Source organism: Rattus norvegicus, chromosome 3, assembly GCF_036323735.1.
Source record: "Rattus norvegicus strain BN/NHsdMcwi chromosome 3, GRCr8, whole genome shotgun sequence".
NCBI lineage: Eukaryota > Metazoa > Chordata > Mammalia > Rodentia > Muridae > Rattus > Rattus norvegicus.
Window position 1 is genome coordinate 38415936 of NC_086021.1, and position 24341 is coordinate 38440276.

At 42.5% G+C, this 24341-nt stretch overlaps 1 protein-coding gene across 9 annotated transcripts in view; it reads right to left on the reverse strand.

The window, feature by feature from the left end:
• The window catches only part of Gapvd1 (GTPase activating protein and VPS9 domains 1), a 73550-nt gene extending 50082 nt beyond the window's left edge, over positions 1–23468 (reverse strand). For 8 of the 9 annotated variants that reach the window (XR_010064646.1, XM_063283969.1, XM_008761795.4 and 5 more), the window contains exons 1-3: positions 23328–23468; positions 2155–2372; positions 233–1076 (exon numbers count right to left, since the gene is read on the reverse strand). Coding sequence is in view for 8 of the 9 variants with exons in the window: in XM_063283969.1 (XP_063140039.1) it covers positions 233–1076; positions 2155–2339 (1029 nt within the window). In the remaining variant the exon portion in view is untranslated. The remainder of the gene's footprint in view (positions 1–232; positions 1077–2154; positions 2373–23327) is intronic. The other variant, NM_001427683.1, reaches the window with a different exon arrangement.
• Between the last annotated feature and the right edge of the window lie 873 nt (positions 23469–24341).

Genomic DNA, 24341 nt, shown 5'->3' on the forward strand with positions numbered 1-24341 from the left:
AATGCTACATTAACAATAGCTAAAGCAGGCTGGAGAGACAGCTTAGCGGTTAAATGCACTGGCTGTTCCTCCAGAGGACCTGTGTTTGATTCCCAGAAACCACATTTTGGCTAACAACCATCTGTAATGGGATCTAATATCCTCTTCTGTCATGCAGGAACACATGTAAATTCAGCACTCATAAATAATAATAATAATAATAATAATAATAATAATAATAGCAAAATCATACCTGCATCAGGTTAAATCTTGCCACCTCATTAATAGGAGCATCAGATATTATTCCATACTGTTCTGGATTGACAACTGCGGGACAAATGAAGCAAGCCAACAGAAGATCCGTACACATTGCTCTGACCTCCCCAACCTCCAATCTGTCTACACAAGAAAGAGTTTTGTACATCTGTGATACAATCCACCTCAAACTATGTGGAAAGCAGTACGTATTTTGCTTAAGGTAACCAATAAATTTGTTCACCAAAGCCACTAGTTTAGCCTCATTGGAATCTACCATTTCTTGAACCTTTTGCCTAAATCTATCTGAGCCTTTCTCTCCAAAGAGTTTTTCCTGCTGGGCTGGAGAGAACCTCTCGATTAGCTTGTTTGGATCTGTCTCCAGGTGGTCCTCATCTTCTACAAGGAGCTGCATGATTGGCTCATGTAAAGTAGCCGTAAGGAAAAGTTTGGCAGAAAACAGTCCTTCAGAAAAAAGTTTAAATAAGATGCTGAAGGCACAGGTTCCTCTCCTCAAAAGGCGCCTGGGGTTGTCACTTTCTTTAAGTTCGAATTCAATCAAGTATCGTAAAACCTGAAGGAGGTAGCTTTCATCTTCTTGCATAATACAGTTGCCATACAAGGAGGTAAAAACAGTGTAGATAACACTTTGTGTGTTCTCCTGATTGAGTTTTTCTCCAGCAACCAAAGAGGAGGCAATAAGACGCGGATTCTCTCTTAACCGACTCAGGAATTCTCCATAGGCTGTTTCCTGAAATCCCAGTTGCTTATATCCATCAACAAACTGTGTGTCTTCCAAAATCTTAGCATGCTGGCAACACTCAGCAGGGGAAGCTTCAGCGCTGGAAAATGTTAGCACATAGGCAAAACAGTATTAATAACAATTATACAACACTATATTGAAATGAATAAATCTGAGTTCATTACTGTGTCAATAATGAGATCTCCTGAATTGCTAAACTCTGAGAACATGGGAATGAGTAAAGACAGCAGCCATACCTGAAAGTAAAGAGGAAGCCAACTTTTCATATTCAATGTCCAAAGCTATGAATTAAATTTAAAAATTTGCTACAGTGCAAAAACTGCTTATTTACTGACACAAGGACATTCACCAATATCCAAGCACTAAAATAATCAAAACAGGAGCTGGGGAGGCAGCTCAGCTGGAAGGACGCTTGCTGGCAGCACAAACCCTGGGCTTGATTTACAACATGGAATGTTCTTGTGCATAGGCCTTTCAGTCAATACCTTCCTGGCAAACACAACTAAGAGTTGTGATCTGGATGACATCATCAAAGGTCGGTCCTGCCCTTCTGATTTTTATAAATACAGTCATACGGTTTATATTCTGCTTCATCTGACTACTTAACAACATTATACTAATACTGTTACAGTTAAAAACTGCTTCTTGGAACAATGGGACGAACACCAGGCACACAAGGGCACATAGATCTACAGGTGGGCAAAACACCCATATGCATAAAATAAAAATTTTAACTCTAAAAAAGCCTTTTTCTTTAAAAAGATACACAAATTCACTGGGCAGTGGTGGCACATGCCTTTAGCCCAAAGCTTGGGAGGCTGAGGCAGTCGGATCTTTATGAGTTGGAGGCCAACCTGGTCTACAGAGTGAGTTCCAGGGCAAGCAAGGCTACACAGAGAAACCTTGTCTTGAAAAACAATCAATAAGATCAAAATATGGAAATGATTGTAAGTAGCACAAAATTTAGTCTCTATAATAATGTTATACATGCAAAGACATAAAAATTAATCATTAAGTTATCACTCTTTAAGCTAATTAATGAACAAGTGAGCTCCATAAATTCTATCAGCAGACTCACCTAATAGTGATTCCTTTGGTTAGTGAGTAGTACAGAATTAAATGCTCACATAATGCGTGACCTGAAAATGTCTCTTTACCTGGTTATAATGAGACGATCCAAATTAATCCTCTGCTGCTTTGCAATCCACGCTGTCCGATACAGCTTCTCGGCTGTCTTCAGCACATCTGCATTTAGCCTCTGAATGAGCTGTTTCTCAGAGCTCACATATAAGCGCTCCTGCTTGAGGTGGTGGGCCAATGTGTGAATATCTAGCTTCACCATCTTTGAATTCGGAAAAGGTACAAAGGTTGATCACTAAAAATAAAAAAAGGCAAAATTCAAGTTTATGTCACATCATTTTTTTCTAAAATCAAAAGGAATAAAATTACTTTTTGTTGTTGTTGTTGTTTTGAGACAGGGTTTCTCTGTGTGTAGCCCTGGCTGTCCTGGAACTCACTCTGTAGACCAGGCTGGCCCAGAACTCAGAGATCCACCTGCCTCTGACTCCTGAGTGCTGGGATTAAAGGTATGCATCACCACTGCTCAGTAAGAAACACAAATTTTTAAAATATTTTATTTTACTTTTGCATTTATATATGGGGGGGTATGTCATAGCATATGTATGGAAGTCAGGGGACAAATTGTGGGAGGCTGGTTCTCTCCTTTTAGCATGCGGGTCTCAAGAACTAAACAGGTCCTCAGACTTGGTATCAGGTGCATTTACTACATGGGCCATCTCACTGGACCATGATTTTTTTTTTAAAGTATGCATGTTTGCCCATGTGTGTGAGCCTCTATGAATATATACACATAAGCCACACAAGGCATTGGATGTGCTTTATCACTCTCTATTTCTTCAAGGCGGGGTCTCTCCCAGAACCAGGTCATGTTTTGTCTAGGCTGAAAGCCAGTAAGCTCCAGCGAGCCTCCTGTCTTTGTCCCACCTAGAGCTGGGGTTACAGGCTTGCACAGATCCCTGGCTTGTTAAATGAATGTAGGGATTTGAATTCCTGTTCTCATGTTTACTGAAGAAGCATTCTAACCACTCAGTCATCTATCCAGATCTTACGTATATTATTTTTTGGAAATACAGTTTCACATAGCACAGATTAGCTTTGAATCCTTTATGTACCTAAGGATGATCCTGAACTCCTGTTCATCCTGCTTCTACCTCCCAAGTGCTACAATTACAGGAATGGGCTATCCTGCCCAATTATGTAGTGCTGTGGATTGAACCCACGATTTGTGCAGGCAAGCACTCTACCATCTGAGCTGCATCCTCAGTCCTCTTGCTGGTTTTCTGAGACAGTCTCATACAGTCCAGGCTTGCCTCAAATTTACCACATAGCTGAGAATGACCTGGACTCCTGATCCTCCTACCTTTAGTCTCCCAAGACCTGAAATTATAGGCACACACACACACTCAGCAGACTGTTTCTAAATTAGAGTTAACAGCAACAAATAAATCTAAATCTATTTAGGGAGGTGCCTCTGCTTATTAGCCATGAAGTCATCCTTGACTGCTTTCATATTGCAATCAATACACCCTGTTGATTCTATCTGTGAAATAGTCTAAGTGGTTGGTGAGGAGGCACACCTTTAATCCCAGCACTGGGGAGGCAGAGACAGATTAGTCTCTGAGTTCGAAGAGTTCTAGGATAGCCAGGGCTACATAAGAGAAATCCAGTCTCAAAAAGCAAATCAATCAATCAATCAATCAATCAAACAAACAAACAACAAAAAGAAAGAAAGAGAAAAGAGAAGAGAAAAGAAAAGAAATCTATGTGGTTACTGTTTTCACTGGGAGTCCACCCCACCTCCCTGGAAAGCCTATGAACTAGTTGATTTCCTTCCTCCCTATTTTGAATTCCCAAAGTGTGCTCTCCCCATAGAGTGTATCTGATAGTCACACCATTTTATTCCTTGACTAGAAACCATCTCAAGACCTTACCTTATACGCAGAATGAAATCCAAAAGCTGACGTGGTCTTCCCTAGCTAAATCTTTGCCCCTCCAGGATCTACCTAGCATTTACTACAGACAGCTAACTTGCTTGCTAACCGTCCTTACTGGGAGGCTTCTACATCTAACAGTGAGCCACCATGGCCAGGATCTGTCTGTTTGTTTCACTGCCCTGCTCTCAGGCTTAGGTGATGGCCTAGTTCACAGTAACTGGACAAATATGTGCCAAAGGTATAGATAAAAATCAAACAACTCTCTTTTATTTTTTGGTTTTGTTTTTTGTTTTTGCTGTTGTTTTTAGATTTTATTTATTTCATGTATGTGAGTACACTGTCGCTGGCCTCACACACACCAGAAGAGGGCATCAGATCCCATTACAGATGGCTGTGAGCCACCATGTGGTTGCTGGGAATTGAACTCAGGAACGAAGGAAGAGCAGTCAGTGCTCTTAACCCCTGAGCCATCTCTCCAGCCCATCAAACAACTCTTATTTTTCTAATAACTAAACAAACAAATACAAACTGTACACAAACTTTAAAGCATTACTATCTAAGCCAGACCCTTGAACTGCCAGACCACAAATGTCTTGCATTAACAACAGGAATACCAATACTTAAGATAACAAAATTGTATGAGCAGAGAGTAACTACTAACTCAAAAAAAAGTCTCAAAGAAAAAAATTGTCTTTGGGGGAAAAAAAAGTCTGGCTGAGAACTAAGCGTGGGGGCTGGAGAACAGCTCATTATGTAAGAGCGTCTGCTACTCCTGCAGAGAGCCTATCGAGGTCTCCAGGGCCTACACAACCTCCTGTACCCCTAGCTCCAGGGGATCTGATATCCTCTTCTCACCTCTGTAGGCACCTGCGCTCACATGAACACACTCACACACAAAATACACAATTAAAAATACTGCTAGGTGTGGTGACACACCTATAACCCCAGCACTCAGGAGGCAGATGCAGGTAGATCTCTCTGATTTTGAGGCCAGCCTGGTCTACATAGTGAGATCCAGATCAGTCAAGAATATACAGTAAAGACTCTCAAATAATAAAAAAAATAGGGATAGGGTGGTCACATCAAAATCCAGTCCTTAAAAAAATAATAAAATATACACACATATACATAATCCCCAAATTTTTAAATTGAGTACTATGAGGCTGGGGTACAGCTCAGTGGTCAAGCCTAGCATGCATGAGGCTCTGGGCTCATAAACGAAACACAGACAATTAATATTATGAGAGTTGCAATAACAAATATGTTCTTGAGTTTTGCTGGAACTCAGCCCGATTCCCCTAATCTCAAAGAGCCCATAATCTCATAACCAAAATACTGTTCAAGCTACTGAGTAAGCATGTCTTCAATGACACAGCAAAATAAAAACGTATTTATGCAATTCAGAAGTTAAAATCTTCAAATATAACTTCAAAATTAAAATTTAGGACTAGGCATGGTGGTCCACACCTTTAATCTCAGCAATTATAAACAGTTTACACAGCAAGTTCAGGACAGCCAGAACTATAGAGAGACCCTCTCAAAAAACAAAACAGTAACAACAAACCCTTAAAACTTAGAGCTTAATGGAGCTGAAGAGAAACTCAACAGTTAGGAGTGTCTGCTGCTTTTCTAGAGTGTTCAGATTTGGTTCCCAGAACCCATATGGTGGTTTGTCTGATCATTACACTAGTTCTAGGGGATCTGGTGCCCTCTCCTGACCTCCAAGGGCACTAGGCACACATGTGGTATACATATATACATGCAAGTAAAACACTGACACACATAAACTAAGTAACATATAATAATAATAATAATAATAATAATAATAATAATAATAATAATAATAATAATAATAATAATAAATTTAAGCAAAATTAAAATAAAAAGATTAACACTTAAAATAAATGTTTCGTTCCATCCAATCTAAGAACTGACCTCCATCTGACCTCCATTATCCTCGATCCCTATGAATGACCCTTCCCACCCCACAGATTCATGACTTATGATTTTATGACCCATTTAATTTAACTTAACAAGACTTTAAAATTCATTTATGCTGGGCAGGAAAGATGGCTCAGCTGTTAAGAGTACTGACCGCTCTTCCAAAGGTCCTGAGTTCAAATCCCAGCAACCGCATGGTGGCTCACAACCATCTGTAATAAAATCTGATGCCCTCTTCTGGTGTGTCTGAAGGCAGCTACAGTGTATTTATATAGAATAAATAAATAAATCTTTTTAAAATATTCATTTATGCCTAGCATGGTGGCACATACCTTTGATCCCAGCACTCAGGAGACAGAGGCAAGCAAGTGCAAGGCCAGCTTGGTCTGCATAGAGCATTCCAGGTCTGCTAATTAGAGCACTATCTCAAAAAGAAATGTAGTATTACAGTGTATTGGAGGAGCACATGCCACAGTGTCCACATGTGTCAGAGGACACATCTGTAGCCAGTTCTTTCATCTTTCATCAAACTCAGATTTCCAGATTTGCAAGGCCAGCACCTCTACCTGCTGAGCCATTTCCCCAGCCCCAGACTCTAAAACTTTTAAAGATTTATTTTTAACTTTCTGTGTATGTGCATGGGTGCAGTGCCCACAGAGACCAGAATAGGACAGTGGATCCTGTGCAGCTAGAGTCACAGCTTAGTCACCCAATGGGTGCTAGGAATCAAACGCATATCTTCTACAAGAGCAGCACATGCTCTTACCCACAGAGCCACCTCTCCATCCCCTTAAGATTTTATGGAACATGGCTATACCTTCTAGTCATGTTGTCTATAACCGTTTTCACGTTAAGATGGTGGGGGGATAATAACCAGTCTTCTACAGTCCATTTGGCCCCTACGGAAAGTTTGCCAACTTCTAATAAGTAAGTTTATCTCCTCTATGGAAGAGCATAGAGAAGAAGCACGAATCTGATAAGGTATTTCTGAGCTACACTAGAAAACTACACTAGAAGTTCTAAGGAAAGTACATCTAGTACAAATGTCAACAGTTAACAGGACAGAGTGACACACAACTATAATGTCAACACTGGGGAAGGCAGGAAGATCAAAAGTTCAAGGTCAAATACAATGCAAATTTGAGAACAGTGTGGGCTATAGGACTCTCAAAAATATTTATTCCAAATATTACTCCACAATAACATTTCAGAATAGAGCATCATCTCACATTTTATGAGTCTCTAATTAAAAGCATCCCAATTTATAATGGTGTATTGACTAATTTTCAACTTTAAGGCAGCATTTAGAGTTCAAGTAAACAACCTACTATCTAGCTTATCTTAGGTTCTCTCTTTCTGTGTCTCCCTCCCATGCTCTCTTCTTCTCTCCTTCTCTCTGAGGAACAGAGGACTGAATGCAATCCTATTGTTGACATCTACAATACAGGATACTCCTTACAACTTTAATGTACTAGCGTTCACAAATTATATTTGTATTTGACAGGCATTCTACCATCAAACTACATCCTTGGCCCAAATAGTAAGTATCCTTTTATTAGCATTAAGAGAGTGAACATGAAACCAAATCCAATGTATTCACTTCTATAGAGGACACTTTAGTAGTCAATAAAGTGGAAAGGAAACTAAAACTGGAGTAAGTCTGATGAATTTAAGACTGACCACTTACCATCATGGTGGTGCACACCTTTAAGCCCTGCACTCAGGAGGCAGAGGCAGGCCAACTTCTATGAGTTCGATACAGGCCTAGTCTACAAAGCAAGTCCAAGGCCAGCCAGGACTCTGTCTCAAAAACAAACAAACCAAAACCATGATGGCCTCTGATATGTGATCTGTGACCTCTGACATCTATTGTCACATAACCTGAGGCCAAAATGATGTCTTCATCTGAACCACACAGAAAAGCCTCCATCTCCACAACATGGCAGAGTTGATGGAAACTAAACCTTTAGCCAGGTGTGCTGGCACACATCTTTTTTTTTTTTTTTTTTTTTTTTTTTTGGTTCTTTTTTTCGGAGCTGGGGACCGAACCCAGGGCCTTGTGCTTCCTAGGTAAGCACTCTACCACTGAGCTAAATCCCCAGCCCCGCTGGCACACATCTTTATCCCTGTATTTAGGAGGCAGAGGCATGCAGATCTCTGGATTGAAGGCCAGCCTGGTCTGGAGGAGGGTGGGGAGGGGGAGGCGGTAATTAAACCTTTTGAGAAAGTGGGAAGCATCAAGGTTACGCACATGTTTTGCTTGTTTTTCTGTTGAGGTGGTTTACTAGATAGCTATGTAGACCAGGCTGACCTTGTTCTACCACTTTTGAGTGCTGGGATTAAAGTGCCACTGCGCCTGACTAAAATCAAGGTTATTATTAAAGAGATGTGACAGACTACTAGCTAACACGGGACACCTACACCTATTTTGTTTTTGTTTGTGAGTTTTTTATTTTGTTTTTTGAAGGCAGTATCTTACCAAGAATAGGTTGGCCTCAAACTCCCTGAAAAACTGAAGATGGCTTTGGATGAAGATGGTGGATGGCTTCCTGCATCCACCTCCCTGGTGCTAAGACACAGGCCGCCATGTGCTGGGAGTCTTGTGCAGGCTAGGAAGCACTCTGTCAGCTGAGCCATCTCTAGCCCCAGAGACTCAAACTTGCAAAGCATTAAAAGTGAGATCAAGAGACAGCTAAGAGCATTACTAGTAATTAGTACACCTTACAGATGAAAGACCTTTGAAATTTGAGAATAAAGAATTTCTTCCAAATAAGGTGTTGAATTAAAAATGTTTCAATTAGGAGGCTGGAGAGATGGCTCAAAGGTTAAGAGGACTATTTGCTCTTCCAGAGGTCCTGAGTTCAAATCCCAGCAACCACATGGTGGCTCACAACCATCTGTAATGGGATCTGATTCCCTCTTCTGCTATGCAGACATACATGCAAATAAAGCACTCATACACATAAATAAGTAAACCTTTTAAAAAATGTTTCAGGGCTGGGGATTTAGCTCAGTGGTAGAGCACTTACCTAGGAAGCGCAAGGCCCTGGGTTCGGTCCCCGGCTCCGAAAAAAAGAACCAAAAAAAAAAAAAAAAAAAAAAAGTTTCAACTAAAACTCATACAGTGATAACAATGCAATGGAGTATACTAGAAGAGAAGTTGAAAAGTGAGGAAACCTGAGTAAGCCGTGAGCTTTGGTTAGTGTCAGCCTACAGTAGTGTTCACTGTACTCGGCACAGCAGACAAGTGTAACAGGGTAGGAGGTAGGTCTGTGGGACTCTACAGGCACAGCAGACAAGTGTAACAGGGTAGGAGGTAGGTCTGTGGGACTCTACAGCTATTCCAAAAGACAAAGGGAGGAGCTTGCTTGGGTTTTGCCCATCTTTATTGTTGTCTATTTAAGAGTTCTCTTGTTTCTGTGAAAGTTTTGTTATATATTCCAGGCTGACTTTGAATTTTACTATTTAGTCCAGGCTGACCTCCAACTTATTGCAGTCCTCCTGCCTCAGCTTCCTGAAAGCTAGGATACAGGTGTAAACCTAGCAAAACTGTGGTTTGTTTGTTTTGTTTTGTTTTTCTCTCTGTAGTCCTGGCTATCCTGGAACTCACTCTGTAGACCAGGCTGGCCTCAGACTCAGAGATCTGCCTCCCCAAGGTCTGGTATTAACACCACCACTACCTGGCAAGGCTTTTTAATTATGTAAGTAATATGCTTTTAAATGCAACCATCAGTTGAGTAAATTCAAATAATCTTGAGAAAAGTATTAATGCTGTAGTGTATTCAACTACTACCTAGAAAAGGCACCAGCTAGTTTATGGTGTTTAGAACAGACCAGCATTCTGTGACATACAGTATTATATACATATTTTTTTTCTTTTAGTTTGCTGAGATCAGAAAAGCAAAATACAAATCTGCACTGGTTTCACATGCAGCAAGGTAAATACATTCCCTAAGCAGAACTGTTGTAAGGAAAGTGTTTTGTGGTTGGTTGACTTTGTTGTTGCAGGCCTTACAGAGCAGGGGACTGAATCCATGTCCCTCCCACATGACAGACAAGCACCACACCTAAGCAATGCATTCAGCCAGCTTTGATGGTAACTCTCACCACAGCGAATCTTATCTTAAGCTAGCAGAAGTTATGGCTGAGCCAAAACATGGTGGTTCAAACCAGCAATTCCAGTACTCAGGGGACTGAAGCAGATGAATCCTGAGTTTGAAACCCTTTTTGAAATAACCAGGACCCTGGCTAGGGATGCATCTTAGAAGCAGAATGATTGTCTGGGGTTAGTCCCCAGCAATGAACATATTGCCAGGTCTGTGGAGGTAACACAGCAGTTAAGAACACTAGTTACTCTTGCAAGGTGACCCTGGTTCAAGTCCTAGCCATCACAAGGTGGCACACAACCATGTAACTCCAGTTCCAGGGGATCTAACTCCCTTTTCTGACCTTCACAGGCACCGGACATGTGGGGGTACTCATACATACATGCAGCAAAATATTTACACATATAAAGTAAGAAAAAACAGGTGGTAGCCAGTGGCTTATACATGTAACACCAGCACTTGGGGGGCTGATATAAAAGAGTTGCTGCAAGTTAAGGCCAGCCTAAGCTACACAGTAGGCTAGACCAAACTGGGCCACAGTGATAATTTGTCTACCTGGAGAGTGACAGAGACAGAGACAATGTAGAATGGTTGTAGTTGAACAGTTTCATGTGACGAGAGGTAGTAAGTGCATAGGTGTTAGGAAACAGTAGTAACTACTACATTTCAAGCCTGCCGCCTGCACCACCAGCCTGCCTAAACACTCCAGTTTCATGCGTGGAATACATGACTGTTTCTTTTGCTTTTGTTTGACACTGGAAGCTGAACCCATATGCATAGGCGTGCTAAGCACGTGCTGCACCAACACTCCCAGCCCTGCCGGTGAGAACCCCTCCTTAATTTGTTATTCACTCACTCACGTGGGTTGAGGGGTGTCACAGAGCATGTGCAAGTCAGAAATCTGAGACTAGCTTGTGGAGTCAGTTCTCACCCTCTACCGTGTGGGCCCAAGGATGGGACTCAGGCTCTCAGCATTGGCAGCAAACCCCTTTACCCACAGAGCCACCTAAAGTCTTTTGGGATTTTGTTTGTTTTGCTTTTGTGGGGTGTTGTTGTTGTTGTTTTGAGACAGATCTTGAAACTCACTGGGGTGGCAGAAGCAGAGGCAGGTGGATCTCTGTGAGTTCAAGGCCAGCCTGGTCTACAAGTAAGTTCCAGGATACCCAGAGCTTCACAGAGAAACCCTGTCTCAAAAAACAAGATGGCAGAGTTCACAGTCTTCTGCCTCCCAAGTGCTAGAATCAAAGGTGTATACACTACACCTGATGATATATAAGTAGTTTTGATTACAACATAGAGCTACACAGCTGAGGAAAGTAAAAACGATTTCATTTCCCAAGGTTGAACTAGTAACATGTGTGTGTCCGTCTGTCTGTCCATCTGTCTGTAAGCCACTCATGTGTCTCCCAGCTATGAAACGAATAACCTTATTTGGTCACGGTTACTGTTAACAGTTGCCCACGCAGTAGAACTAGCACTGGACTTGTTGGGAAAGGAGGAGGACGGAAGAAGCTGAGACGGTGAGGATAAGCATGACCATAATGTAAAAGTGTATGAAACTGGATGGATTAATTAGACGTAAGCAATAACTGAACTGCCTCACTCTTAGGACAAGCCCTCATATGTTTAAGTCAGAGTGCAGACAATGCCCAGCTTTCTTGAGAAGCTCCAACTGCCAGACAACGTAAGTTTTAGTTGGACTTCAGAACTAAATAATCTCAACTCCCTCAAAGTCTAGGAAGGAAGTGATATATATATATATATATATTTAGGGGAAAAACTGCTAGGAATTAACCCGGAATGTTACCCAGCATGCTTGCTGTGCTTGTTGCTCTCTTGGAAGAACGTAAGATGGCTTACAGATGCCTGTTAACTCCAACCCCAGGAGGCTCTGATGCCCTCTGCCAGCCTCTTCATGCACGCATACACATGCATACGCACACGTATGTGCACACACAAACTTGTAAAAGTGAATAAGGAGCTGGAGAGATGGCTCAGTGACTAAGACCAATGGCTGCTCGTCCAGAGGACCAAAGTTCAGTTCTTTGCGCCCACATGGAAACTGACTATAACTCCAGTCCCAGGGAGTCTGGCACCTTCTTCTGGCCTCCTCAGACACAGCAAACACATGTCGTACAGACGTACCTGCACACAAAACACACATACACGTAAAATACGAATAAATAAATCTTTTTTAAAAAGAAAAGCAGGGGTTGGGGATTTAGCTCAGAGGTAGAGCACTTGTCTAGTGAGCGCAAGGCCCTGGGTTCGGTCCCCAGCTCCAAAAAAAAAAAGAAAGAAAAGAAAAGCAGTGCCTACATGGCAAAATTTATCAAATTTACCAAACACGTTCTGTATTTCTTTGTTGTTACTGTTTTTAAGGCAATCTCAAGCAGCCCAGATGGGCTGTGTAGTCAAGGATGACCTTGAGTTTCTTTCTGTCTGCACCTCCTGAGCACTGAGATTACAAGGGTGCACTATAGTGCCTGGACAGCTTATATAGTGTTGGGAGTTAAAGCCAGAACTTCATAGACATTACACAAGCTCTTAACAGTTGAGTTACAGCTCCAAACTGGGATGTTGTTGTTACAATAATCATAACTCATTAAACCTTAATCAGCGTTACTATCATCGACTGTGTTTCTACCCAAAAGAACACTCGTGGCCTAAAACACCAGTTATTATGGTGTGTGGGGCACGGGTAACAGAGCATGCTCAGCACAGAAGGAACATGGAGGTCAGAGGGCAACTTTCTCTAGTCAGTTCTTTCTTTCCACTTTCACACCAGTTCTAGGACTTGAACTCAGGTCAACAGACTTTTATAGCAAATACTTTTTCCTACTGAGTCATCTCCTTGGCCCAAAAATAGCTGTTCAATATAATCCAACCATTAAAATGCCCTCATTAAAAACAAACAAACAAACAAACAAACAAAAACAAAAAAACGCCTCCTCATTGCTCATCGGATGCAGAGAGCTGGCTCAGGAGGTAGGAGTACTCACGGCTCCTGCAGTTCTCAGTTCCCCCACAGTGGCTCAAACTGCCTGTAACCCCAGTTCCAAGGCATCAGATGCCCTCCTCTGATCTTCAAGAGCACTTGGTACTCATTTGGTGCACAGATGTACACACAGACAAAAGACTCATAAAATAAAATAAAAAAGAATCTCTAAAAACAAATTAAAATGTCCTTATAGAATAGAATTCATAATTTCCACTACTTTATATAGTACCAAAAAAAAAAAAAAAACAAAAAACAAAAACAAAAAACTAAAAACCAACCGCCATAATTGTTAGCTCTTGGACTGGAGAGATGGCTCAGTGGTTAAGAACACTGACTGCTCTTCCAGAGGTCCTGAGTTCAATTCCCAGCAACCATACGGTGGCTCACAACCATCTGTAATGGGATCTGATGTGTCTGAAGACAGCTACAGTGTACTCATATACATAAAATAAGTATTTTTTAAAAGTGTTACCTCTTACTGTCACTGCTAATTTTTTTTTTTTCTGGTTCTTTTTTTTCGGAGCTGGGGACTGAACCCAGGGCCTTGCACTTCCTAGGCAAGCGCTCTACCACTGAGCTAAATCCCCAACCCCTTCTAATTATTATATGTTTTTAAATGATGGAACAAAAGCTCAGGGCTAGAGAGATGGCTCGGCACCAACTGTAACTCAGTTCTAGAAACTCTGATGCCTCTTCTGGGATCTAAGAAATCCACACGAGAGATGAGCACCCCTTACAAAACAATCTAATAAATACCACACTTAACTGTAGTCAGTACCCACATCTTTTTTCCCTCACAAGACTAGTTCTGGCTTAGCAGTTAAGAACCCTTGCTGCTCATCTACAGGGCCCATATTTGCCTATAATTCCAAATCCAGGGGATCCAATACACTTTTTCTGGCTCCCACAGGCTCCTGTACACATATGGTGCACACACATAGGTTCAAGACACACACACACACATAAAACAAAATCAACTTTAAAAAAAAAATGAGCTAGAGAGATGTCTCAGTTAAAAGAGCACTTGTTGGCATCAGATCCCATTACAGATGGTTGTGAGCCACCATGTGGCTGCTGGGAATTGAACAAGGACCTTTAGAAGAGCAGCCAGTGCTCTTAACCTCTGAGCCATCTCTCCAGTCCCACAGTGAGACCTCATATTATAAAAAGTTAGCTTCTTTGGGTTTCAAAGAAGGAAGGAAAGATAGACTAATTTATTTTCTCTTCCTTCCTTTTCTTTCTTCCTTCTTTCTGCTCTTCTGACAGGGTCTTCCTAAGAGGGCCTCAAACCTTTATGAGACTCCTGCCTCACCTTCCTAAACATTGGGATCATAAGTATGCAATATCACTCCTCTGAGATGAAATACTTTCTGGCAGGGGAAAAAGCCATAAAACTGTTTCTTAAGCGTCTCTGGTACAGGAAGCTCTCAGGCAGGTGTGAATAGCTCGTGCCTATAATTCCAGCAAAGACTGAGACAGAAGGAACTAGAAGTTCAAGGTGAGCCTGGGCTTCACAGTGATACCCTATCTCCAGAAAAAAAAAGAAAAAAAAAAAAAAAAAGAGAAAAAAAAGCAATATTTTTATTTGTAAGCATCCCAAAATCTGTCTGAGGCACTACACCCTTTACACATAATATATATTCAGAGTGGGTTAAAAATAGATCAGTTTAGTCTAAGATTGAAAGTTTTAAAAATTTATTTGGTTATGAGTTCCTTGCCTGGATATTATTATGTGTACCTGGTGCCCACGGAGGTCAAAAGAGGCCATCAGACCCCCTGGAACCGAACTACAGACAGCTATAAGCTGCCTCATGGGCACCAGGATCTGAATCCAGGATCCCTGCAAGAGCAGTGTCCCTAACCGCTGAGCTAGTCCACAAACTTCTAAAATTTTCAAACCATAAGCATTCATATGGGAATGTTCGTCAATGGTAGAATGCTTGCCTAACATGTCCAGGGCCTGGGTTTGAGCTAAAGTACCACAAAGGTTTGGTTTTTAAAGTATTTAATCCAAATAATTGCTTGGGAGGGTACTACTGGCTCGGATCATGAAGTAAAGGAAAAGAGTTACCAGCCTTTGGCCCTTTTTTAATATTCTTACTTTTCCAATTGAAAGCCACTACTCGATCATTCAAGAATCATAGAAAATAATTAATACAATATGCATGTAAGCAACATAAGAACAGGAAGAACTGAACATGTTTGACCACATGCTTTCTTCTAGTCTCCCTGTGGGTGTGTCTGAATTACACAGAAGCAAGACCAAGCAGGCACCGTTCTGGACAGACAGCTTAGATAATGAGCAGGCATCCTGCCGGCTTTATAGTTACAAGAGTGCACACAGCTCTGCCTTAAGAAAATCACTCACTAAGAAGGGTATGAACACATTCCCAGGCCTAAGCGAAACCGTGGCCTAGACATCTCTTGCATACATGAGGTCCTGGGTTTGTACCACAGCACACATGCACACACGAAACAAGACAACACGGTGCTTTGTTGTTGCTGTTTTGGGTTGGGATTTCCGTTTCTGTTTTTTTGAGACAGGGTCTTAAATAGCTCTAAAACTCGATCAATAGTCAAGGCTAGCCTTGAACTCTTATTCTTCTTGCCTCCAGAACTGAATGGCCAGATTCCAAGTACATATTCCACATGCCAGACATGGTTGTGCACACCTCTGATCCAGCGCTTGGGAAGCAGAGGCAGGCTGATCACTGTGAATTTGAGACCAGCATGGTCTACAGAGTGAGTTCTAGGAAAGCTAAGGCTACACAGAGAATCTGTCTCGAAAAAATAACCAAGAAAAAAAGCACAAGTGTACAGCACCACACTTGGCTGTAAATTACATAATTGATATAAATTATGTTAGTATTTCTTTCAGGTAGAAATACTTAATAGATATCAGATTCATCTTCATACTCAAAGAGACAGCTCAGCAGTTAAGAGCACTGACTTCTCTCCCAGAGAAACCAGGTTCAATCCATACCACACACATGACTGTAATTCCAATTCCAGGAGACCTGACATCCTCTTCCGGTATCCACAGGCAATGTATGCATGTGTTACACAGACACACATGCAGGCAAAATACCCATACACATAAATCCCAAAACAATTATTACTACCTATTATCATTATTTATTATATTATAATATTCCTAAAGTCTGTTTCTAGATTTTACTTTTTCATTACTATTACATGTGCATGTGTGTGATGTGTGTAGTGGTGTGCATAATGGAAGTTAGAGCACAACCATGTGCAGTTGATTCTCTCTGACCTTTACATGTCCCTGGGATAGAACTGAAGCTGTCACACTTACATGACAAGCAACCACTGTGCCATCTTGCTATCCCTGTTAATATGTTTTCTAAATAACCCTTTTCCAATTCATTCATTTACATGAGAAATTGAGGTATCAACTGATATTGAACACTTGCTCTGGGCGCTACACTGAAGAGTTCAGAACTGAGTCTCACCCTAGGAACAAAACAAAACTGGACTTTTGGAAATGTTTTTATAAAATCATAATATAAGGATGGTGGCACTCACCTTTAATCCTAAATCCTAGCACTCAGGAGGCAGAGGTGGGAGGATCTCTTCTAAATTCAAGGCCAGCCTAGGCTACAGAGCAAGCTCCTGAGCAGCCAATGAGACATAGTCTCAAATAATAATAACAATAATAAAATAATAATTATCATTTAATAATAGTAATAAGTACTACTACTATTATTTTTAATTATTATTATCTAAGCAATTTCCAAAGTGTATATTTTATAAAGAAATTACTAGTTCCAATTCTTTTACAATTGAAAACAATTCTTAAGAAGTTAAGAATCATAGAAATTCTGTACAAACACTAGTTTGTGTAGTTTATTCGCCACAAATACTTAACTAAAAGCTTTTCCAGCTGAATAGTAGTGGTGCAAGCCTTTAATCCCAGCATTCAGGAAGCTGAGGCAGGCAGATCTCTGAGTTTGAGGCAGCCTGATCTACAGAGTCCAGGATGGTCACAGCTACACAAAGAAACCCTGTCTCAAAAAAACAAAACAAAAACAAAAGTTTTCCAGCCTAAGGGAAACACTATTCTTCCAGAGGGATTCTATTTGCACAAGCTTAAAAAAGAAAAAAATTATAATTTGCCCTTGAGATTCCTAGAACATGCAAACAATTCTCCCCAATATAACCTCCTTTAAAAAATAGTTCTGAAAAGAAATGGAAACCACGGCACCTCCTGTAATCCCAACACCAAGGCAAGATCTCAAGTTTGAGGCCAGCTTGGACTACATTATGAGACTGTGTCTCAAAGAAAGAAAAATAGAAAAGATCAAAGAGTAAAGTAAATGCCTTAGTACTACTTCCCTCTTAAACTTTTCTGCAAACAGGAAGGGTAGTTTTTAAAATATTTATTTAGTATTTTATGCAGTTTATTTAACTGCAGTTCATTACACTTAAAAAGTAACAAATTTCAGGGCTGGAGAGATGGCTCAGTGGTTAAGAGCACCGGACTGCTCTTCCAGGGGTCCTGAATTCAATTCCCAGCAACCACATGGTGGCTCACAACCATCTGTAAAGAGATCTGATGCCCTCTCCTGGTGTATCTGAAGACAACTACAGTGTACTTATATATAATAAATAAAATAAATCTTTAAAAAAAAAGTAACAAATTTCAGTTAGCTATACCAACAAAAAGACTATATCTGTAGCCTCCAAAATCCTATTGTCAGACCAGAAGTAGTTCCTTGTACAGCTGTAGGTGCTGTGTGCACCACAGGAGAGTAGCGCAGCATGCTCAGTGGAGCCAACTAGTGGACAAAGAAACAGCAGCACTGGAAAGGTAACCAAGAAGGCACCGAGAGGAGTGCTCACTCATTACATCTAGAATCTAGGCTAGGCATGGTGACACCAGAATTTGAGATGTATGGACAAGAGGACCAAGAGTTCAAAGTTACACATGCAATCCTTTTCAAACAAACAGAGGACACACAAACGCAATCCCAGTACCCTCTAAAAGTACACATACAGAGAAAACATAAACCAGAGATGTCGGCTCCTGCTCATAAGCCCATTATCTAAGAAGAGAAGGCCTCTCAAACTGCCACTGCAAGTCTGAGGCCCATTTGGGCTACAAAGTGAGATTCTGCCTCAAAAAAGAGGGGGCGGGGCCAAGGAGGACAGAAAGCCTAGGAACATGTCTCAGTATTCACTTAATGCTTGTCATGCAAGCATGAGCTCCTAAATTTCATCCCATTCCCTACATAAAAAAGTCTGCTGTCATGACACATGCTTGCAATCCCAGAAGTGGGGAAGCAGAGACAGGAGCATCCCAGGGGCTTGTTGCCAGCCAGTCCAGCTAGTCGGTGAGTCCAGGTTAAATGAGCAAACGTATCTTAAGCATAAAATGGAAGCTGGATGATGGTACACATCTTTAATCCCAAGGGAAGCAGAGGCCAGTGAGTGGATCTTGGAATTTGAAGCCAGCCTGGTCTACAGAGAGTTCCAAAACAGCAAGAAGTACACAAAGAAACCCCTGGAAAAAATAAAGAAGGTGGAAAGCAATGAAGAAGAGCCCTTCATCAGTTTCTGGCTTATACATGTGTGGATGACTGTGAGAAAGCAAAAAAGAGTATTAGTCCACAGATTATTTAAAAGGGGGAAAGAATGTCTTTACAAAAAAGTCTTGTGAAACTCCTTAATCAAAAATATGTCATTAATGAAACTGGTATCAGAGGATGTGTCTTATGGCGCACAATGAGAGTCTTAAAATCAGTTTAACATGCCAGCTAAAAATGTTTAGTCTGAATCTGACTAAAAGAACTCTGGGACAAATCCAACCAGAGCAGCATTCTGAGAGGGCACTCAGTGGGAGAAAGCTTAGGGTTCAACTCTTAGCACCTTGGAGAAAATCATAAGGAAAATAAAAAGGCCAGAAAATGGCATTTGACAACCAAATGATGCATTTGTCATTATGCTGTAAATGTGACTGACTGCTGGGGTCCAGCTCCAAATAAAGCAAGTGCCCCACATGCTATGGCTCGAGACTGATCCCTAACACTGCAAAATAAACAAGTAAATAAAAACATAACAAGGGGTTGGGGATTTAGCTCAGTGGTAGAGCGCTTGCCTAGGAAGCGCAAGGCCCTGGGTTCGATCCCCAGCTCTGAAAAAAAAAAAAAGAACCAAAAAAAAAAAAAACCAAGAATACGTCGAAAAAAAAAAAAAAACATAACAAAACAAAGAAATATAAGATCTCACTTTACAGTTCTGGCTAGGCTAGACCTCATCACGAAGATCAGACTGGCCTTGAACCCAAAAAGATTCACCAGTCTCTGCCTAAGTGCTAGAACCACATCTCCTGCCAGGGGGTCGGGCGTGGGGATTTGGGGGAAGGGTTAAGTTACAGATTTTAGGGATCGGGCATGGGGGGAGGATGATTTAAGTTACAGATCTTAAAAGTCTGGTCTAGCAGCAGACAATGGGGAAGGGGAAAAGATGTAGAACTACATACCACTTGTACTCAGCTCTCAGAACTATTAACACGTGTGCAATTCTTCCTCACACACGTGTGTCTGCACATCAGAATTAAAATGCAAGCGTCACACATGTTGAGCAGCTGATGTACCGTCACGCTGCAGCATCAGTTCTGCTTTTGTCTTCAGGGAAGGGGAAAAACGCTGGGCAGTGGTGCTCCATGTCTGCTCCCAGTGCTCAGGGGGCAGAGGCAGGAATGAGCTCCAGGACAGCCAGGGCTACACAAAGAAACCCTGTCTCAAAAAACAACAACAAACAAACTCAAGGAGGGGAAAGGAGGGGAAATGACACACACCATCACTGTTGTCACCACCTCCTATCTTTATTCCCTTACAAATTCTTCAGTAAGAATTACAATATTAAGAACTACAAACATGAGATGGCTCAGTGGTTCAGAGCACTGACTACTCTTCCAGAGGTCCTGAGTTCAATTCCTAGAAGCCACATGGTGGCTCACAACCATCTGTAATGAGATCTGATGCCCTCTTCTGGTGTGTCTGCAGAGAGTGACAGTGTACTCATATAAATAAAATAAATTAAAAAAAAAACAAAACCAACTATCATCTATATACTGTCTAGAACTACTTTTTCTCCTTTTTTTTGACAAAAACAAATTTATATTCCTCAGCACAGAAGGTAAGAGAGTAATTAAGAAAAAACAGTAGGGTTGGTGAGACCGAGACAAGTTCCAGAAAAGCCTGGATCACATAGCAAGACCCTGCCTTCAAAACAAGCAAAAGAAACCTCAGCAGAACAAAAAGAACTTGGCCTACAGACCTCTTTACCTTCCACTTCATGATGGTGGGAAGGTGAGTGCAGCGAAATCCTACTGGCATCATGCGCTAGCTATAGCTAATGGAATGCCCACGTGAAAACCAATGCCCACAGAAGTGCTGCAGTGTTTGTGAAATAGTGTCCTAGATGAACCAGGCATGGCGGCACATGTCCCTAATCCCCACTCAGAAGGCTGAGGAGGCACGGGAAGGTCAAGGTCAGTCTGGTCTGCATGGTGAGTTCCAGCCAGGGCTACAGAGTGAGACCCTGTCTTCAAAACACCATCCTCTGCTACATATCCAGTTGGAAGCCAGGAGCTAAAGAGAGGAAGAGGAAGAGGAAGAAAGGCAGGCTTCTTTATCCACAGACCATTTACTGAGCATCCACTATGCAGTAGCCCTTGTTCTAGCACAGCAATGAAGACAGAGTCTCTGCTCTCCTGAAGATGGCAAGTAAGGAAGAAAAATTAAAACATTCTATAATAACGACAGCAGTTGGAGGCATGGCATAAAAAAAGAAAAAGAGCAGGAAGCAAAGAGTTGACACTCTGAGGGTGGTCTGGGTTACACAGGGAGTTCCAGACTACCCTGAGCAATTGTGTGAGATCCTGCCTCAAAATGAAACACTCTACAGAGCTGTGTGTAAAGGCAGCTCAGCAATTAGAGCACCTGTCCAGAACGCCTGTGGCCCTCGGCAGTACCACCTGGAGAGTGCCAGAAGCCGAAGAACTTGAAAGAAACTTTTAAGAAAACAATGTACCAGCTTCCTGACTCTGTCTAATCTGTATGAAAAAATAACAACTAAAGACATACTTCAGTTGAGCCTGCTACTTTTCACTTAGAAAAAAACATGAGGCTCTCCTTCTATTTAAAACCTCCATCACTTTTATGATGTTAAGGAATCCACAAATGGGGACTGGCTGCACAGCTCGTAGCGTGCTTGCCTACTATTTCATGGCATGTGCATAGCCCGAGGTTCCATCCACAGCAATGCAGAAACAATAAGTAAGTCCATTTATTTTAAGAGAAGGAGGAGGGCTGGGAAAAGGACTCAGTTGGTGGAGTGCTTCCCACACAAGTGTGAGGGCTTGAGTTCAGATTCCCAGCTCCTATGGAAAAAGCCACTAGAGTAGCCAGTGCCTATAATTCCTGAACAGAAGGGACATCGGGGCTTGATGGCAAGCCAGTAGGCGATCTTGTCTCAAAAACTAAGGTGGAGAGACAGGAAGGCATTCAACATGAAACTCTGACTTCCGAAAACATATGCACACAAACGTAAGCACATGAACATTTACATACCCATACAACACACAAACACAAAAAGGTAAGAGAAGAAGAAAATCAGCAAATACTAAAATTTCTTTTCACAAGCTTCAGGGACTTAAAAGTAAGGGATGCCTCAGCACAAAAATGAAAAGGCCAAGATACTCAGTTCCTCTTCTTCCGCACCAGTATTTTGCTGATTCCTATACACGAGATGAAATAGCTACCGTCTGGTCTTTCCAAACTACACTGGTATCATCCATATGCTTTGTTTTTTAATTTTTTTAAGGGCAGGAGTCGTGGCTTACACCTATATACCCAGCACTGGGAAGACAGAGGCAGAACGACCACACAGCTAGTTTGAAGCCAGCCTGGTGCCAGTTTTAGTCGAACAGGGCTATTCAGTCCTTGATTATAAAATTCTTTTGAGATGTATATAGTCTCATTGTGTCTGCTTTTCTTTTTCTTTTTCTTTTTCTTTTATTTTTATTTTTCTCCTCTCTTCTTTCTTACTGAATGACAAAATCTGGGGACTGTTAAGTCTCCTCTAAAGCTTATCTTTATTTCAGGAATTCTTAATCATTTTGTGCACAGTCTGGGGAAGTTTAAGGTCCCCTTCTCAAATTGTTTTTAAAAAAGAAACCTATTATACTGACATATTATGAAATGCAAAACTGACATATATAGCTGTATCTTACTTATTACATAAGATATAACAGAAACTCACTAACTCAAAGAAATCCATCTATAAACAGATGATACTTTAAGAAGGCTCCAACTGTAAACATGACACAAAATATCTGTAATTTCTATTGGTGGCAAACTCACAGGGATTGCTAATACTACTGTGGTTTGTTGCCTGTTTTCATAACTAAAAGCAACAGTCAGCTTCAATTACTGGTTTGTAAATAAAGGTGTAATTTTACCCTCATTCTCGCTAAAGGATCAGATACATTCTATCTACATTCAATCCACGGAGGAACCCCGGGTTGGGAACTCTAGTTCCAAGCCCTCACCCTTTTTGCCCAAACTCAAAATTTTCATTTTATTAAGCGTAATTTAATTGAATTTAAACGTTAAAAAAAAAAAAGAGTCCTCGTTCCTACCGCTCATCTGACACCTCGCCTTAATCTCACTTTATTTAGAATTAAGCATTGAATTCCGTTCGTTTCTGAGGTCTTCCCAGCCAGCACCCGTGACAATTCTGTCCGTCAATAAAAGGCGTCATTGAAAGAAGAGAGATGGAAAAAACGGACACTTCCAGACCACCACCAGCAAGTGCACAGACCCCCCAGCCCGGCGCGCCTTTGCGGGTGCACGACGTCGCCAGCCCGGAGCGTCCGGCACGTCCCTGGCGACGCTCCCAAGCCATTCCGTCCGCTCCGGGCCTCCGGGACTCGGTTGCCCACCTGTCCCGGACGCCCACAGAGGCGACCCGCGCCACTGCGCCCCTTCCCGCCGCGTCGCGCTCCCGCCCCATCCCCCATGTTCCCTAGGTCCCCGTCGCCTAGGGCCGGCCGCCGGGGCCCGCGCGCCGCCACCTCGGACTCGCGGGGCCCGGCCGCGCCGCTTCCCACCCGAGCGTCGCCCGGCGCCGGGCAGGCCCGGGGCCCGGGGATCGGGGCGGGGCGGCCGTCAGGCGCGGGCTGAGGTGGTAGGCCAGACGGCGGGGCACGCGGCGCCGGCCGGCCGGGGACGCGCACTCACCGGTGAGGTCATGCGGAGGACGGCGCCCTGGTCCTCGCCGGACGGCCACTCAGCCTCGGAGCCGTCGCCCTCGCTGCGAACTGCCACCGCCGCCCAGCCGCCGCCACAGATCGCCAGTCGGTTTCTCTGCCTCCTGCGGCGGCGCTGCCCCCTCACCAGTGCGCGTGCGCGTCGCCGCGGGGGCCCCTGGGATCGGTGGTCCGGACTGCGGCCGCCCTTCCGCTCCCGGTCGCGAACCGCCTTGCTGGGACCTGTCCGCCGATCCCCCGCCCTCACGTTTCCATGTACCTGGTGCTGGAGAAGACGTGTGGGGAAAAAAAAAATGACACTCCTCACTTGCTCGGAACATCATCCAATGATCTCTCTTCCCCCTCCCTTTCACTTAAAAGCTATACCAATTGGACCGTATCTTCAGATAATAAATATAATTCCCCACTTCTCGTTTTGTCAATTTTCATTGTAAGCCATACAGTTACATTAAATGTATTTAGGTCGGTTTTGTTTTGTTTTAAACAAAAATGACATATGACGCATCAAGTTAACAGAAGTGAACAGTCAGAGAAACCTTAGTTAGAACATACCTTAAAGGTCATCCGTGCAGCTCCCAGTCAGGCAGGAATATCCTCCTGCAGGTTGAGCCAGACCGCCTCCCGTCTCACTTCTGTTTTGGATGTTCCTGTATCAGTCAGCTCACTACCCCTAAGAAGTGCAGCCTGCTCCTCTCTGTTGGACAGCTCTAAATGTTAGAAAGTTCGCCTCCTGCAGAGCTGAAATGCTTCCCTTGTCTTTCCTGCCCTTGCTAGTAGTCATGCTGCCTGAAAGCGAGGAGAATTGGTTCCCACTTGACAGCCCTTTAAAACATTGAAGACAATAAATACATCCTCCAACACCAGGAATCTCCTGCCCCACCCCCAATGGGGGAGGAGGGACTGAAACTCATCTTCTCAACTATTTCAAACATAAATCAGATCCCAGACAGCTTTCCACCCCTCTTCCATGCACCTCTTTTAAAAA